Raw genomic sequence first — 17,278 nt, forward strand, 5'->3', positions numbered from 1 at the left:
GGGTTTACTGGGAGAACATCTGCTGCCCTGGCAGAAGCCCACGGCTTCCCAACACAGCCCGTGCTGCAAAGATTCCCTTTTTTCCTCAGCCATAGTCCTTGCAAAAGGAAAAAAAAAGAAAAAAAAAAAAAAAAAGGGAACGGAGCGTGCCTGGTAATTTCACGCTTTCCCACAAACAGCTGCTTGCAAACAGCACGAGGCCGAACTGCCTCTTCATCTGGACACAATTCACCTCGTGGGTATTCCCTGGGATCCGGGATTGCTGTCGGCACACCCCAAGAACTCCCTGGGAGCCCAGCTTTTCCCTGTAAAATCCCCGCATTCCATTGGGCAGTTGGAACAGGATTTTTTCCCCCCGTTAGCATCTGAAAGGCTCCGAGGTTTGCATGACAAACCCTCACTTTTTTTTTTTTCCCCCCCAGGAATGGTCACACAACTGTGCTGGATGGGTTTTAAATCCGAATTCCAAGATTTTCCCCCCAGAGCGGGTCTGGAGGACACAAAGTGCCTCTGACGGGATTTTGGGAGGTGCTGAGCTCCAGTGGAAGCTCCTTCAAGGAAAAGCCAGCAGGAATTGGAATTTCCTGGCGTTCCTGCTGCTGGGGCTGCCAAATGGTGCCGTTTGCTGCGGAGCTCCAGCCCGAAATTTTCCAGGGTTGGAAAACAGGAAAACCAGCACCTGCTGCTCCCCCTTCCAACCCCTGGGGCAGCAAGAGAAACTTCCAAAGGAGCCCCAGAACTCGGTGTTATTAAAAATTCATTCTGCTGAAAGGTCAACAGGAGCAACCCAAATGAAAAAAAAAACCCACCACCAACAACAAAAAAAGCATTTGCTTGTTGTTGCAGTATTTCCTTCTAAAATACCAGATTCCTTCCAGTAAAACAATTGTTGATATCACCCAGAACTAATAATAAACCCCTCTGGAATTCATTTTAGATTGCTTCAGCTAGCTGGAACCAAAAATCAGGAAGCCTGTAAATTGCACAATAAAACGCAATTGGAAATACACTCGGAATATGAATGAACATTACTCAGAAGATTAATAATAAAGCCAATTCACCAAATCCCCAAATTCTGACCTGCTGGAGCCAGGAGAATTTATGCCCAACTGGGGAAAAAAAAAACCAAACCCACGCCGCCGTCCATGTGTGAATTATTGAAACAGAACATCTGCTCTGGTTTTAGTCACCCAAAAAAGCCTTGCAGGCATTCGAAGGAGATCTGAGGACGGACCGAATTTTCTAAATAACTTCTGAACCTGCTGAAAAGCCCCAATGAAACCCTTAGCCAGCTCAGCTGCAGTGTTTCCCTCTCCCTAAGCTCTGAGGTGCAAACGATCCTTTTAGGAAACCATCTCCATGACTGGAAAGCTTTTGGGGAATCCCAAGCTGGAAAAGATCCTCTCAAGCACCAGCAATGCCATCAGCAAATATCGGTCTTAATGGGACCACCAGGGAAAGAAACTGAGGTGCAGCCGTCTCCAAATTCTTATTTTCCCCTCTGCTCTCCCAGTGCAAACCTCACTGTATCCCGCTGCACCCAAAATTCAGGATGCAGCACCCTGAAATCAGACACTGCAGAATGAATTATTTAAGGAACCATTTAAAAAAAAAAAAAATCATAAAGAACTTACAGCCTTCATTTTGGAAGGACTCTTGTCGCCTGTGGGCAGATTGAGGAGCTCCGAAGATCCAAATATTATTAAAACACTGTCAGAATAATTAAAAATGAATTCCCTGGATGAGTTTAATGACCTGAACGCTCACCTGCTGCGATGTCGTCGTCCACCAGGTCGTGCTCCTCCTCCTGCACTTTGGCTTCTGCCCCTGAGGGGTCTGGGCTGGCCGTGGCTGTCTGAAGGGCTTCTGTGGTCACTCCGGCTGCAGGGAACAAGCCGACATCCCAAAATCAGGCACTGGGGGAAAGATCTCCCTGGTTTTCCCCACAGCAGCTAAACCTCATCTCACTCCTTCAGCTCCTGCCTCGCTTTGGGCTCCTTCACCTCCAACCGCGCACAAGGTGCTCAACCTCATCTAGGAACAGCACAGCGGGATATTTATTTGGGTTTTTGGGGTTAATGTGGGTTATCCCCCATCCCCGGGAGTGTCCCAGGCCAGGCTGGACGTGGCCTGGGACTGTCTGGAATCTGACACCGACCTGAATCTGCTGGACCCAAAAACCTGGCTGATTTTTGCCCCAAATCAATATTTATTATTAATAATTCAGGTCCCAGGAGCAAATGGCAGAACTGGGAGGAGAGGAGGATGTAGGACAAAAGGAATATTTCTTTATCTTTCCTAGTCTTCTCCCCTCTCCTTCTAGCAGAAAATGACACCTGTGAAGTCTGTTACATCCCAAATAATTCTTATTCCCTTTAATTCCTCCAACTCTCTATCCTTAATTCCAAGAGTCTCAACACTTCCCACAAAAACCTAATCCCAATTTGCTACTTTTGACCCACTGGAATTCCCCTTCGATTCCTCCAACTCTGTATCCTTAATTCCAAGAGTTTCAACACCTACCACAAAAACCTAATCCCAGTTTGTTACTTTGGACCCACCGGAAAAGTTTCCAGTCGAACTGAGTTCCGAGAAACTCAAACCCCGGAATTCCCGCATTCCGCCGAGATTCACTACCCTGACCAGACACTCTCAAGTCAGCTGGTGAATCACAGAAACCCCATTTTCAGGGGGAAAAAACCGAAAAAAAACCCCCAACAAACCAAGTCATTCTAAGGAGGATGAGCCCGCGGAGACCTCCTGGTTGCGGGGAATATCTGCGCGTTCCCCGGAGGCTCGGGAGGCCCCTTTGCAGGAGGCATTTAGGGAGCAGGGCTGGATGGAATTTTGGGAATGTGGCGCTCCCCAGGCCCCTTTTCCCCTCCCTCCATTTCCCCGGTGAGGGGCAGCTCCTTACGGGAGATGACGCTGTCCATGTACTGGGGCAGGTAGGGAGCCCAGGTGTCGATGGTCTCCTTGCGGCCCGCCTGCTCGATCCTGCGCAGCTCGGCCAGCAGCAGCGCCTGCGCCGCCTCCCGCACCTGCAGCACAGCCAGGGACGGCACACACGGCTCCCACACCTGCACGGGCAGCTCCACAAACCCCTCGTGCACCGGCAGCTCCACCAACCACACCTGCGCCAGCCTTTCCCGGCGCGCTGCACAGGGTCAAACCACACGGCTCGACCACAAAACATCCCCGGAGCGCCAATGAAAACTGCACTGGGAAAGAATTATTTAAGGGAAAGTTGAAGCCGTGGGAAGTAGATCTGCGGAGGATTCTCAAAGCCCGACAGAAGGCTCACATCACCTATGCAAACTTTGAGATAAAATACATTGACTTAGAAAGGCCGTGGAATAGGACAGACGTTGTCCAGAGAGAAACGGAAACAAGTTTCAACTGTTGGCCTTGCAAGCGGAACAGTTTCTCTAGTTTGGAGAGATAGAACTGTCAAAGATGTGCTGTGGGGTATTTTTAGGTGATCGGCTTTAAGGCACCAGCAGCGCTGTGGGGTAAAAGCTGCTAGGCCAAGAAACATTAATTAGGAAACAGCTCTGCTTCTGATTGTGACGGAGTGAGCTGTGACATCTGCACTGCCTCACCCCTCTCATGAGACTGAAAACGGAACGAAAACCTTTAAAACACCTCTCAGGAGGCGTCCGTGGGTGAGCCAAAGGGCTTTCCTGCCGTTCACCCCGCGAAAGACAAGAGCAAGGCCAGAACACCGAGGCTGAACTGACCTCCAGGCAGCGGTCCTGCCAGCGCCGTGCCAGCATCTCCAGGAGAGGAGGCCGGAACTTCTCCAGCCCCAGCAGGTCTGGGAGCATCACACAGTGCATGGCAGCCAGCTGGCTCCAGCCTGGGGGATAAAAAACGCAGCGGATGAACACACCTCCAGCTCAGGGAAACGGATCTGTGGGCACATTTCAGAAATCAATCCCAGCAAACTCGGCGGGATTACCCCGGCAAGGATCACACGGGCTTCTCTGGCCTCGCTTCGAGTCGTGCAAATATAATCCCAGCAAGGTTTGCCTGCTACCCTCATTTGCCACCTGAATCTTTTATTTTAACGCACTAGATCCAGGGGAATTCCTGCTGCAGGGCTGCAGTTCTGTGCAGGCAAAACCCAGGACAGAAACACAAAGAGAGTTCCAACCACACAGCGTGTAAAAACGCTTGTGAAATACGACATATTACGTTAAACACGTGTCCAGCGTTATATTCAAATCTCCATCAACACCGAAACTCAGGTTTAAGTGGTGTGAAACTGCTTTTTTTTTTTTTTTGCTTAAAAGCCAACAGGATAGCCTACCCCAGGTACCCCGTGTTCAAAGAAGAACTGCTTTAGAAATCAAACAGAAATAACAACGGCAAAGGATTTTAGCTGAAGTAAGGGGCAAGTAGAAAAGTGAGGGAGGAATACCTTCGTTGACTAAGAAACAGGAATGGAAAGCGGAAGTGTCAGAGTGCCCAGATTCCGTGCTGGAAGCAGCAGCAGGAGCAACTTGCGGAGGAAAGAAGAAGAAATAAAAGAGAGAGAAAAAAAGAAAAAATAAAAAAGAGGGAAGTGAGGAGAGCAGCAGCAGAAACACGGGTTAGTATCACTGGAGAATGGAAAACAACAGGAGGCTAGTGATGATCTTCAACTGAAACACTCAACTCAAAAAGAATACTCGGCTTCAAAATAATTTTCAACTCAAAATAATGCTCAGCTTCGAAATAATATTCAACTTAAGGAGAATTCCAGGTTTTCCAGGAAGGAAGAGGCAGACATGCAGCTGCAGAGGAACATGGAGACAGTAAGAGAAACTGGGATGGTTTGAAAAGACCAAAGTGCATCTAAATCAAGTGATTTTAGAACTGCTTTTAGGCGGGGAGGGGGGTTTGGTTTCACTTCATGCTTGACTGGAATTTAGAAAGGCGGCAATTTTCCTGCTCCTCCCCGTGCTTCTCCCCTATTTCCACAGATTTGGAATTTGTACCAAAACCATAAAAGACAGCTGCACAAACCCGGCCCAGACTGAAACTAAAGCTTCACCCCGGAGTTTTTTTTTTTGCTGGAGGCGGTCACTCTCTTCCCAGTGAGAGGAGTTCCAGCCAGCCAAGGAGTGATGCTGGGATCACCCCTCCGCAGAAACGCTTTGGGAATGAGTCTGCAGAGCCTTTAATTTAACCGGGATTTACTTTACGTCGCTGTGCAACTTTTCCCTGCCACTCGATGATTGTTTTTTTTTCTCGGCAACAAGGTGTTAAACTGAGAGCGATGAGCTGGACTAAGAGAGCCAAGGGGAGCACAGGAAGAGCTTTTTACCTTGTTTGATTTGCCCTTGAGCCGCGTGGCCGGACGCGGGCGGCGGCGGCCTCGCCTTGGCCGTCTCGGGGGTGCCCGGCCGGGGCGGCCTGAACAAGAAACACGAGAGGACACACGTCAGCCCCAAAGGCTCTGGGAGCCACGCAGGGTAAACCACCCCCAACCCCAAGGCCAGATCAAAGCCACGGCTACCTGGCGGGACCCTTCTTCATGTGGTCCCCGATGAAGGTGGCGTTGGTCATGCTCATCAGCGTGTTGGCCAGCGAGATGACGGAGAGCAGGTGCTGCGTGGTGACGGCGCGCGACACTCCGTACGTGCCCTTCCCCAAGCCCTCCGTCACCGACATCTTCCTGCCCAGCCCCTCCACGGCGGCCTTGCCCACGGGCTGGTTGTAGCCGGGCAGCATCAGGGACATGTGGCCGCCGCGGGACAGGAGGCCGAAGGACACGGAGCAGTGCGGCTTCAGCATGCCCAGGCGATCCAGGCACAGCTCGTCCAGCACGGAGTTGAGGCCCCAGGCGTGCAGGCAGGACATGAAGAGCTTGGCCGTGTCCATGGTTAGGTTATACTCCAACAGAGTCAGCGGTTTGGATTTGCTGGAGCGATATTCCGGGTCGCCGTCCTCCCTCCTCTGCCTCACGGCCTCCTCGTCCTCGTCCTCATCGTCCAGGAGGTGCTCCTTGATGTTCTCCTTGATGGTCTCCTTGACCTGCTGGAAGAGGACGGCGGCGCGCTTGCCGGCGAGGAAGGAGCCGCCCTTGTCGGAGGCGCCGGCGGCTTTCTGTAAGTTCTCCGGGGACACCAGGGCGGCGTTGGGCCGCGACGCCTCCTCCGTCAGCAGCTGGATGATCAGAGCCTCCACGTCGAAGAACAGCACGTGGATGTCCGGGTCTGTCACGTTGGTCTTGATGGCCTGAACCATCAGGGAGTTGTGGGAGTATTTGGGTAAATTCCCCTGGAAAAAAAAAAAAAAAAAACCAAAAATGAAACAAAAAACAAGGGAGTTAATTGAAATTCCCAGCAGGGAAGCCGCGGATGAGGCAAGCCTGAAGCGCGCGGCCACAAAACCACAGAGATTGGATTTGCAGATGTTTGTGGATAAACTGAGCTCTGCAGGCGAGCCACAGGTTCACACTTCCTTCTCCTGAATCCTGTGAGATCACAGTTACATTCCCAGGAACAGTGAAATTCCAATTTGTTATTAAGCCTAAAACACATTAGTATGTCATACTTGGAGGGTGAACTATGGAATCAAGATATGCCATTGGAAAAGGAGCTGCTGGGATTCTGCGATTAATCACTGCGCCACTTGCTCGTCCCCCTTCGCTCCATCTTCCTCCTCCTTCCCCTCCCTCCCAAGGGGAAGGAAAGGGAGCGGGGAGGGGAATGAAAGGGGCTATGGGATAAAAGCTGAAGAATGTCAGAAAGGAGACTGGAAACCAGCCCATTAACCTGAGTTTTTAAGCATTATTCTCCCTAACACCACCTTCACTCCCGGCACCTCAGTGCATGAGGAGCCCACGCACAAAACACTGCAGGCACAAACGTTCCCAGTTCAGCAGGAGCGGCAGCAGAGACCCGGAGCGCACATTGTTTTAACGGGCACATGCCGGTGGTGCCGTAAGGAAGGGAGATTTCTCCTCGCAAACAGCAGGTGACGGCACGAGGCAAAAGGAAGGGAGAAAGGGGAGAAGCCGGGGAACGGAGCTGTGCTGCGCTCTGCTGGCCACCGGCTGTGCCAGGGAGGCTTTGGGCTGGACACGGGGAACAATTCCTCGTGGAATGGGCTGTCCAAACCCGGACGAGGGGGGGTTAAAGCCCTGGGGATGTGGCACTTGGGGACGTGGGATATTGGTGGCCTTGGCAGTGCTGGGGAAGGCTTGGACTTGATTTTAAGAGGGCTTTTCCAGCCTAAACCATTCCAGCTCATTGCAGTGAACGATTAAAATGCAAACAATTAAAATTAAAACACATCAGAGCATATAATTCAGTCACTCCCAAAATGCAATAAAACAAAAAAGGTGTCTCCCTCCCTGAACAATTAACTGCTTATTGTGTCTTCTTTATGAAAGCACTCAGACGTTCAGCCGTTTCTTTGGGAGTGTCACAGAAAGAAAAACGAATGAAGCAGGAGGCCGTAAAAGAGGAGATGGGATTGCTGTAACTCCAAATAAAATAATAATAAATAAATAAAACCAAAGAGCAGGACACACACTGAAGCGGCATCACGGACAGCAACATAAACTGGGGGAGACCTGTGTTTAGGTTCTGGAGAACCAGGTTTGAGTTTGGGAGAACCAGGTTTAAGTTTTGGAGAACCAGGTTTAGGTTTTGGAGAGCTCAGGCCTAGAACCTTCCGCGTACAAGGATGGAACCTCGGGGATTTCACCTCTCCCTGCGAAGACACAGCACACCCACCTTCTCCGAGGCCTCGGAGGCCAGCAGGTTGGTGGCCAGGGTCTGCAGCTTCTGGTGGGCCACGTTCTTGAGGGCGGCCAGGCTGCGGCGGGTCATGGCCTGCTTGAGGTTGACGGCGGGGTGGCTGAGCGCGTCCACGGCGGCCGGCACGGCCTCGTCGCAGGCGTTGAGGATCTCCACGGCCGTGATGCCCATCACGCACCTGTCCAGAGCTCCTGCGAGGGGGTGGAGACACCTCAGCATCCCAAACAGCACAGGGAGACACCCTGGGTGTGACCCTCCTGCGTTGTAACAGCTGGGCTCCGAATGAGCGCTCCTAAACGTGACGGTTTTCTGCCACGGCGGGGATTAACAGCGCGAGAAACCCAGTAAGAAAAAACCACCCGGAACCATGAGGAAGAAGGAGAAGGACTTAGACAACGCCCTAAATCTTTCATATTGCCCCAGATGTATTTGTGTAAAATAAACCTTAAATTCGAAGTTTTTCAGCCCGTGAGATCGCGCACTTCCATTCCAACCGCACACCCACAACCCCGGCGCCAGCACTCGACTTCGGAAGCCTGCACCACGGCCTCAGATCAAACGCAGTGCTTGCCTGAGGGCCAGCGCCCCTCACAACAGAAAGCCTGAAATTCTCAGCTCCCAGAATTCCAACGCCTAAAAAGATGGCATTTCCCCCTAAATTTCCATGAGGTTCAGAAACACCCCTGGTGTGATTCTGTACTGAACACCTGGAGCGATAAATTCCAACTGGATCAACGTCCACGTCTGAGCTCACCGGTGTCCATCTGCCAGACGTACACGGAGCCATCGGAGCAGCCCACCACCAGGTAGTCGTCCGAGGGCCTCCACTTGATCACCTGGATTGGGAAGAGGTGGCGGGAGGCCAGCATGATGCATTTCTTCTCCCTCAGACTCAGCAGACCCACGGAGTGATCGCTGGCCACAGAGCAGACGCAGTGCTGGACTCTTGCCTAATGAAGGGGGGGGGGAAAAAAGAGAAAAAGCTTCATCGTGATGCAGAGGTGGTGTTAAAAACCTTTTCCCCGCTCTGGGCCAAAGGGTGACCAAAAGCCCCTTTAATGGACAAAACTCAGGCACCTACGTCAATGTTCAGACTCACTGAGAACAGAATTCCCCGACCAGAAATTCCCTTTGACCCATCCTTTGGACATCATAAAAAATGGGTGTTACACCCCATTTTGCTAAGCGAACCCCCGAGTTTTCAATCAGTGTCGCTCTGCTCATTCAATTCCATTCATTCACCTAAGTTTCAAGAGGCAAAATAGTCTCGAAACCCCTATTTTTAATCGGCTTAATAAAGCCCCTGTTTTCAACCAAAAACCACGGTGGAAGAAACCGTAAATAACAGAATAACCCGGCTCTTTGTTGTGAAGCTCTTGCCAGAGCTGGGTGGGTGCTACACCCCCAGCATTCCACGTTGCATTCCCACTCTCGGGGAGGACTGAGGCGCTGGCCAGTTGTCCCCCCGAGAACTCACACTGCAGTTCTCTGGCGGGACGAGCAGCTGGGTGATCTCCCCGCCGTGGACGCAGAAGATGTGTTTCATCTCTCCCGAGAAGATGTCCCAGACGATGACGGAGAAGTCCACCCCTCCGGAGACGAGGTAGCGCTGGTCGTAGCGAGAGGACACCTGGTGAGGGTACAGCAAACACGTCACCTTGTTCCGGTGGCCTCGCAGCGTGCGGTGAGGGGGCCAGCCTGCCACGGGGAGCACAGGGAGAGAGAGAGAGAGAGGGGGGAAAAGAGAAATTCAGTGCAACAGCCGACTCTTTGTTGTGCAGCTCACATCCCCGAACGATGATGACCACGTTATGTGGAACCCACGTGTCCGAGAGTGTGAGGTTTTAATCTTCTTTTCCTCATGTTAGAGCCAGCACCAATACATGGCAGTTGCGGTTTCGTGCTGGGACTCGCTGTTCGTTAATTATCATCTATATTACAGCCCCACGAGTTTGTGAGCTCCAGCTAACGAGGTAGAAAATGAAGCACCTCTAATTCTCTCCATGGTCTTTTAAAGCACAAACTATCCAATAACCAGATGACACCTACATTAGTTATACTTTTAACCAATAACTGACCCCACGAGGTCCGCAAGGCTGACCTTTTTCACCCAATTAGAAAACACCACCCAAAACCATGAAGAAGGTGGCGAAGGACTTAAATCCTCCATATTGCCTCATATATATTAAAACCTTAAATCTGAGCTTAGTCACGCAATCCTATTCAAACTCCACACCCACAATCCCGGCGCCACCACTCAATTTCGGAAGCCTGTTTCGTGGCTTCAAGTCCAATGCGGTGCTCGCTTGAGGGTCGGTGCCTGTTAGCACAGCGAGCCCGAAATTCTCGGCCTCCAGGCTTCCAAACACAACGCCCAGGAACCCCGGTGGGCTTCTCCCACGGAGATTCCGTCAGCAGCCAGCGCCGCAGCGCCGGCAGCAGGCAGGAGACGCTCCCTTATCTTTGCTCCCGCACCTCCAAGCCCCGCAGGGAGGCGCGCGGGCCGTACCTCGGCGCAGCATGTGCTCCCCCTGCAGCAGCTGCACGATGGCGGTCTGCGTGGCGGGCACGATGACGATGCTGCCGTCCTCGCGGCCGCACACCAGGCGCCCGTGCGCCGGGATGTAGACGCTGGCCGTCACCCGCAGCGGCTCGGCGCCCTGCGGCGCCGTGCTCAGCTGGTCGATGATCCCCGCGGGCCGGGGGCTCAGCCGGTCGAAGGCTTCCTGCAGGGAGATGGACGTGCTGGTCTGCAGGCCTGCCGAAAGGAGGGCAAACGTCAGGAGGGGGGTTTGGAGCAGCCGCGAAGCGGGAGGCGTTGGGAGTTAGAATTGGGTGGCTAAGGTCTCTCCCAGCCCACCGTGGGGTTTCTGCACTGAAAGTGAGTTCGGTACGAGAATAATGCTGCGTGGAATCCCTCGAACCTCGCAGGGGTGCTGCCCTGGAAAGATCTACCACAGAGATCTCCGGCCAGGCTGGAGGAGAAGACTTCCCCTGCGGTGCCTCGCAACACTGCGCGGCCTGCCCTGGTCTCATTCTCTCCCCACGCCCCTGGTTCTCGCGGTTTCTCCTTTCCCCGTTTCCCCACTGGCTGTGGTGTCCGTGGTGGCCTGCCCTGTGTCCCCTATGGATCACAGCCCTTTGTACTGGCCCTGTGCCCCCAGAGCACGGGTTCCTGACCGCTGTTCGAGCCTGTGCACAGCACACGGCTGGGGCTTTGCTCCTCATTCCCTTCAGCACGCTAGAGTAAACCTCGATGGAACTGAGCGCGCAGAGGCCCTTCTTGCCTCTCCTTGCTGAGCTTGCCTGGTGTGTGTGCGTGTAACGTGTGGACCTGCTCCGCCTGAATCCTCCCCAAACTTTTCCACAGGAGATGCTTATGGGGATACAGGGAGCAGCTCCAGCTAAAATCACACTGCTACAATGCTAATGAAGATTTCGGGCACATCTGCTCAGATGAGGATACTTCAGCTCCTACAAGGAGGTAACAAATAAACGCCGACTTCGCCACCCGTGGGAGAACCAGCACGGCTTTACCCGGCAAAACCACGCAGGAGCCACGAAGGTCTGATGATTGATCAGGTACCTTTTGCACCCTCCTGCCGCTCAAGGGTGTCGGGAATGCTCCAAAGGTTGAGTCTCCCCGAGGAGTCTCCCTGGATCAACAGCCTGTAGGAAAACTCTCTGCGGCCACAGAAGAACCGAGTCACTGGAGGACATATGAGGAGCTGGTGGAAAAACAAGGAACAACCTCAGAGCACGCACAAAGCACGTGCTCAGCTCCCAGCTTCCTTCCTTTTAAGGCAGGGCCGACACAGCCCAGCAGAAAAGCCCCGAAGAAGGAGATGTACCTGCTTCTCTGCTCTGTCCAACACGCTGAACAAGGAAGGCGGATTCAAGTTCTCCACTGCTTTCCCCACATCCCTGCGGAACGAGTCGCTGGCCGGCAGGCAGCTGGGTGTGAGGACAGAGAGAGGAGGAAAATCCCTTGTCTTTAAAGAGCGATTCCTACAGCAGCACGCGGATGTTGCTCCCACCCCGATGCTCTGATCGTGTGAGGGCAAGGGAGGAGCTCCCGCTTGATTCATGTGGGAATATTCAAGATAAGACACTATCTCTACCCAGAGCAAACACGCCGTGAAGGCGTCAGAAAGAAACTCTTTGAATTTCACCTCTCCGGTGCCGAATCTTACATTCATTTTATAGTTTTGTATTTACATGCCTTCCCTAACCGGGCCCGTATTTCAGCAGTTCTTCAATTAATTCAGTTCAATTCAAAAGAATCGAGAATTAAATAAATGGGGCAGTCTTTTGTTGAGTACCTGGCCGGTAATTTATAGATGAAACTTTGTCCATCCTCTGTCCATACAATCACTTTATCAGCTGCCACAAAATCCCCACCAGTCCAGGTCTGCTCATTTTCGCTGGGCACTGAACATAACAGGGAATAATCTCCAGCATCAAAAACCTGAGAGGAAACAGGAAACAGAGTCTGCTGTCATGAGCCAATTAATTAACACAGTAAAATGCCCAGGCAGCCGATGATTTTGGGTCCAGTATCACAGAACCACGGAGTGGTTTGGGTGGGAAAAGACTTCAAAACCCGCACGCCAGGCAGAGATTGGGATTAAACATCTAGAAATACACGAAATATATAACAGAGGTACATTCAAGAGTCTTGGAGCACCTTGCTCCCAATGTTTTCCTGCAGTTTAATCGAGACTCCTGAGGGAGAGGGCCCCAGGGGTCCTGCCTTACCCTCCAGTACTTGGAGCACACGAGCAGGAGCGAGCGCTGGGTGAAGGAGCAGAAGGAAATGCTCTGGCAGTTCTCGCAGTAGATGGGTTTGGATTCCTCCTCAAACACCGGCGTGGTGTCCTAAACCAGACAGGACCAACACTCAGCCAACTCCTCCCCGCTCCAGCTGAACCCAGGGAAAAACACTGGGGCAGCTCTGCACGTGCCGGACAGTGAGTTGTACGGAAATCCCAAGCCCTCGGAGCAGCCTCTATTCCATTGCTCCTCCTAAGCAGATCTGCAGGAGCACGTGGTGTCCTCTTTGGGCACTTAAATCTCCCGGATTGCCCAGGACAGATTAGCGGTGCTGACCTTGCAGGAAGCTGCGATGAAGCAGATTCCACTCCCAAACAGAAGGTGGGTTTTTCTTTAGTTGAGAAACACTTTTTACAAGAGGTTTCTGTGAAGAGCTGATTTACCACGGGTCTGGGGCAAATCTCCTTTAAGACTTTTGCTCATTAGGACCCAGGAAATGCCAAAGGACAGGGAGCTGGACGTAATCCCCAGTAATGAATATTCCTAAAAATTGTATTGGTCTGCTCAGCAAAATACTAACCCAAATCACTACATGGTAGAAATGAAAAACAGATTTGGAAAACCTGGACATAACCCTACACTTAAACCGGGAAATCAGTTCTCCGAGAAGTATTAGGAATTCTGAGGGCAGCTTAAATCAGTAAAGGAAAAATTCAGTCAGTTGATTTTCTGGCAAAAGGGGAGAAAGACCATCAGGAGCAGAAGCCTCCATCCCACCAGGAAGTGTCAGTGACCCGGCAGCCCTTGCCTACCTGCAGCCGATTGACCTCCGAGGTGATGATCCAGACCTTCAGGATGCCAGTCACGGACACGGCCACCACGGTGTCCTCTGGGAAACACAAAAAGGAGGCTGAGCCACAGGGACCTCCTCACCTGCGCAGGTCTGAGCATCAATGGGAACCTGATCCAAGCACTCCTGGAGCATTTGCCTCCGAGTGGAATGTTTATTTGCCAAGATGCTCATGGATCAAGGGAAGAATGAAAGGCATTAGCAGGAAACGCTTCACACCAGAGCTCATTTCCAGGTGTTCCAGCAATTTATCAGTTGTGGGGACAAGAGCTGAGCTTTCCCACCCCAGGACTTTGGGAATGCCCAGCTTAGAACTGTCCCCGAGCCTCAACTCAAAGAGAGAAGTCCTTTAGTCAGGATTTTCTCCTCCGTGTTCCCCAAACCTCTCAGCAATCCCAGTCCCCACAACGAGACACTCATCTGCCACAAATGAGAGCCCACCAAATTAACACCAATTAGCAGAACAAACCCAGCCTGTGCTCCTGGATCCCCGGAAGCGTCCAAGGCCGGGCTGGACGGGGACAAAAAAGAATCACCTTGTGTCCTGTTGGAGCGGATGATGGCCATGGAGCTGATCCAGTCAGGAGAGATCTTGGAGATCAGAGAATAAAGAACTTCCAGGCTGGTTGCATCCACCACCAGGATTTCAGGGTAATGTCCATGGCACAGGAGCCGCCCTTCCCGCTGGGTGCCCACTGCGAACTGGTAGAACTGCACAGACGGGGACAAACACTGATTAGAATGCAGGCAGGACAGGGATCCCTTCGTTTCCCGGAGCCATCCTGCTGCCTGCAGGACTCACCTGGATGCCTGTGTGCGCACAGGCCAGCTTGGTGAACTCGATGCACCTGCCATCGTTCACATCCCACAGGCACATCTCCCTAAAAACACAGGGAAACCACATGGAAAACAGGCCGGGCTGCCAAGCACACACACCCCTCCACAGCGGGAGGAACTTCATCTCAACTGTTTAGTGGGGGTTATATCAAGGGCATTTAGAGAAACTCAAATTCAACTGGACTTCCCAGTCCTCCTAAATCCTCCTGTTCCCTGTGAGGAGAAATTACAGGACCTGCAGGAGTTCAAAGGAGCAGCTATTGCCCACTTTACAGTGTTTGTTAATTTAAAACTTTATCCTCAAATTTAATCAGAGCAGAATCTGTGAGGTGCTTTCTCCTTCCCATCGGAGAGATAAATTCCTGATGAAAACACATTTTGGTTTTAAATCCAATGGGAAGAGATTACTTAGCCCTGAAATCAGCCCAAAGTGGAAATTCTAAACTTTGACACATTCTCCCCTCAAATTCCTTGCTAAAAAGGTTATTTGGGCAAATCATTCCCTACCATTTTAGGATAAAAAAAAAAATCTCTATCTATTTGGATTTCAATCGCACAATTAATCCTTCCCGCTTCCACCTCTAAACTGCTGCTCTGCAATTAATGAATAAAACCAATGAAAAAATTAAAATCTATTTGCTGAGGAATTTTTTTTTCTTCTCGAGGAATAAAAATCAAACCCAGTGATGACTCTATGGATAAACTGGGGACAAATTCCCGTGACTGCAGTTCTGCACATCAATAAACGCTGAGAAACTCACCCACTCTCTGATGCACTCACTATATATTGCTTTTCACTGGAAGCTGAAGCCTTGGACAAACAAGTAACTGAGGCTGTATGACCAAAGAGCAGAGCTCTGGGATTGATCTGGGAGCGGGGAAAAAGAAAACAGCGAGTCAAAATCACACAAATGACCAGAATACCCATATCCCAGCTTTCTACTTCACGTGTTATATATCCATTAATAAGTGCACACAGATTTAATTAGCACGGCAGTGGATGGATCGTCTTGGACGACTTTCCACTTCACACAGGAGTGAGAATTTGGGGAGGGGAGAAATGCATTTTTGTAAAGTCCTCTCCATATTTACAGATCAGGAGCTGAATCTGGCTCAATTCAAATTGAGTTTGGCTGAATGAAATAGACCGTGTTGCACATTAAGAGCTTTCCCAGGTGAGTTCCTGTACGTCCGTAAATAAGGGGAGACCTCAGAGCCCTTTCCAGTGCCAAAAGATGCCCCAAGAGAGCTGGAGAGGGACTCGGGGAAGGGAGCGCCAGGACAAGGGGGAACGGCTCCCCACTGCCAGACGGGATATTGGGAAGGAATCCCTTTCCACAACACAGTATTAGCCAGGGAAGCGCGGGGCCGTTACCTGCAGGTCAGGGCGCAGGTCCCAGAGGCAGATCTGCCCGTCGTGGCAGCCGGTGACGACGACGGAGCCGTCCACGAGCAGCAGGGAGGACACGCAGTGCGTGGGGGCGCGCCGGCCCCACAGCACGATGGGCAGCACCAGGCTGTTCCCGGCCATGGCCGCCGAGCGCCTGCAAGGCCGGCGGCACAGCAGCGTCAGCCGCGCCCCGGGCTGCTCCCTTCGCCCACGCCTCCGCCGCCTTCTCCCCTCGTGTCCTAGCAGCCTGCCCCCTTCCGTCTCTGCCATTTTGTCCCCTCCTGTTTCCCGCCCTTTTCCCCTCATGTTTTCGCCATCTTTTCCCCTTGTTTCTCACCCTTTCCCCCTCATGCTTCCCCCTCTCTTTCTCTCATATTTTCTGCCCTTTTCCCCTCATGTTTCCTGCCCTTTTTCTCTCCTGTTTTTGCCATTTGTCCCCTCATGCTTCCCGCCCTTTTCCCCTCATGTTTTCGCCATCTTTTCCCCTTGTTTCTCACCCTTTTCCCCTCATGTTTCCTGACCTTCTTCTCTCCTGTTTTTGCCATTTGTCCCCTCATGCTTCCCGCCCTTTCCCCTCATGTTTTCACCATCTTTTCCCCTTGTTTCTCACCCTTTTCCCCTCATGCTTCCTGCCCTTTCTCCCTCATGCTTTTGCCATTTTGTCCCCTCATGTTTCCTGCCCTTTTCCCCTCAGGTTTCCCACTCTTTTTTTCCCTCATGTTTTTTGCTGTCTTTTCCCCTCAGGCTTCTACCACCCTGTCCCCTCCTGCCTCTGCCATTTTGTCCCCTCACGTTTCCCGCCCTTTTCCCCCCTCATGTTTTTGCCATCTTTTCCCCCTTGTGTCTCCCACCCTTTTCCCCTCATGCTTCCTGCCCTTTTTCTCTCATGCTTCCTACCCTTTTTTACTCATGTTTTTGCCACCTTTTCCCCCTCACGTTTCCACCATCTTGTCTCCTCTCATCTCCGCCATTTTGTCCCCTCACGTTTTTCCCGCCCTTTTCCCCCTCACGTCTTTCCCGCCCTTTTCCCCTCACGTTTTTCCCGCCCTTTCCCCCTCACACCTGAGGGGTCCCAGGATGCAGCAGAGGGACAGACAGACATGACCCCCCCCAGGCAGGAGGTAACGCTGCCATTTATTTACTTTGGGGTGGGGGGGGAGGCTGTGTGCAGTCTCCCCAAATCCAAAATATTATCTTCTAAACCAAGAGGGGAGTAAAAGGTGGGGGGGCAAAGAGCACATCCTTGTGCACCTAAGGATTTCTGCCCAAATCCCTCTTTTTAGAGTAATTTTGATGTAAAAAACCGTTTAAAACCCCAAGGCCGAAGCTGTTTTTATATCCCTGGTGTTATGATGTCCCTGCTGCAAAGACATTCACGTTGGGATATGGAATATCCTGCCTTAGGTGAAATCAACCTCGTATAATCCACTGATAAACTGGATCCTGGCCACTCTCCAGCAGGAAATAGGTCCAGTGCTATCTTTACAGCAGCATTTCAGATATTCTGAACGTATTGACACAAAAAACAAAGCAGGATTGCAATTGTCCCCGGGCCAAAACGGTCTCGGTGACTGGGAATAGAAACTCAAGTTGTGGCAATAAAAGCCACTTGGATTTGCACAAGCTTTAAACTCCAAAACAACCCTCTGTTTGTGGTAGCAACATTCCCGGCTC

At 51.7% G+C, this 17,278-nt stretch overlaps 1 protein-coding gene across 3 annotated transcripts in view; it reads right to left on the bottom strand.

The window, feature by feature from the left end:
* The window catches only part of WDR7 (WD repeat domain 7), a 38,514-nt gene that overhangs the window by 18,600 nt on the left and 2,636 nt on the right, over nucleotides 1–17,278 (bottom strand). Inside the window, exons 2-20 of one of the 3 annotated variants that reach the window (XM_066180646.1) lie at nucleotides 15,590–15,758; nucleotides 14,976–15,082; nucleotides 14,180–14,258; nucleotides 13,914–14,088; nucleotides 13,340–13,416; nucleotides 12,513–12,632; nucleotides 12,077–12,222; nucleotides 11,606–11,708; nucleotides 11,341–11,482; nucleotides 10,264–10,512; nucleotides 9,232–9,452; nucleotides 8,509–8,704; nucleotides 7,731–7,945; nucleotides 5,504–6,267; nucleotides 5,312–5,400; nucleotides 4,424–4,504; nucleotides 3,741–3,859; nucleotides 2,918–3,041; nucleotides 1,768–1,881 (exon numbers count right to left, since the gene is read on the bottom strand). In XM_066180646.1, the coding sequence (XP_066036743.1) occupies nucleotides 1,768–1,881; nucleotides 2,918–3,041; nucleotides 3,741–3,859; nucleotides 4,424–4,504; nucleotides 5,312–5,400; nucleotides 5,504–6,267; nucleotides 7,731–7,945; nucleotides 8,509–8,704; nucleotides 9,232–9,452; nucleotides 10,264–10,512; nucleotides 11,341–11,482; nucleotides 11,606–11,708; nucleotides 12,077–12,222; nucleotides 12,513–12,632; nucleotides 13,340–13,416; nucleotides 13,914–14,088; nucleotides 14,180–14,258; nucleotides 14,976–15,082; nucleotides 15,590–15,745 (3,277 nt within the window). In that variant the 5' untranslated portion in view covers nucleotides 15,746–15,758. Of the gene's footprint in view, nucleotides 1–1,767; nucleotides 1,882–2,917; nucleotides 3,042–3,740; nucleotides 3,860–4,423; nucleotides 4,505–5,311; nucleotides 5,401–5,503; nucleotides 6,268–7,730; nucleotides 7,946–8,508; nucleotides 8,705–9,231; nucleotides 9,453–10,263; nucleotides 10,513–11,340; nucleotides 11,483–11,605; nucleotides 11,709–12,076; nucleotides 12,223–12,512; nucleotides 12,633–13,339; nucleotides 13,417–13,913; nucleotides 14,089–14,179; nucleotides 14,259–14,975; nucleotides 15,083–15,589; nucleotides 16,628–17,278 lie in introns of those variants that run through there. The other 2 variants (XM_066180644.1, XM_066180645.1) reach the window with 2 other exon arrangements.

The sequence above is a fragment of the Chamaea fasciata genome, unplaced genomic scaffold (assembly GCF_029207755.1).
Source record: "Chamaea fasciata isolate MVZ Bird 193981 ecotype frontalis unplaced genomic scaffold, bChaFas1.0.hap1 SCAF_4, whole genome shotgun sequence".
In the NCBI taxonomy this organism is placed as follows: Eukaryota; Metazoa; Chordata; class Aves; order Passeriformes; family Sylviidae; genus Chamaea; species Chamaea fasciata.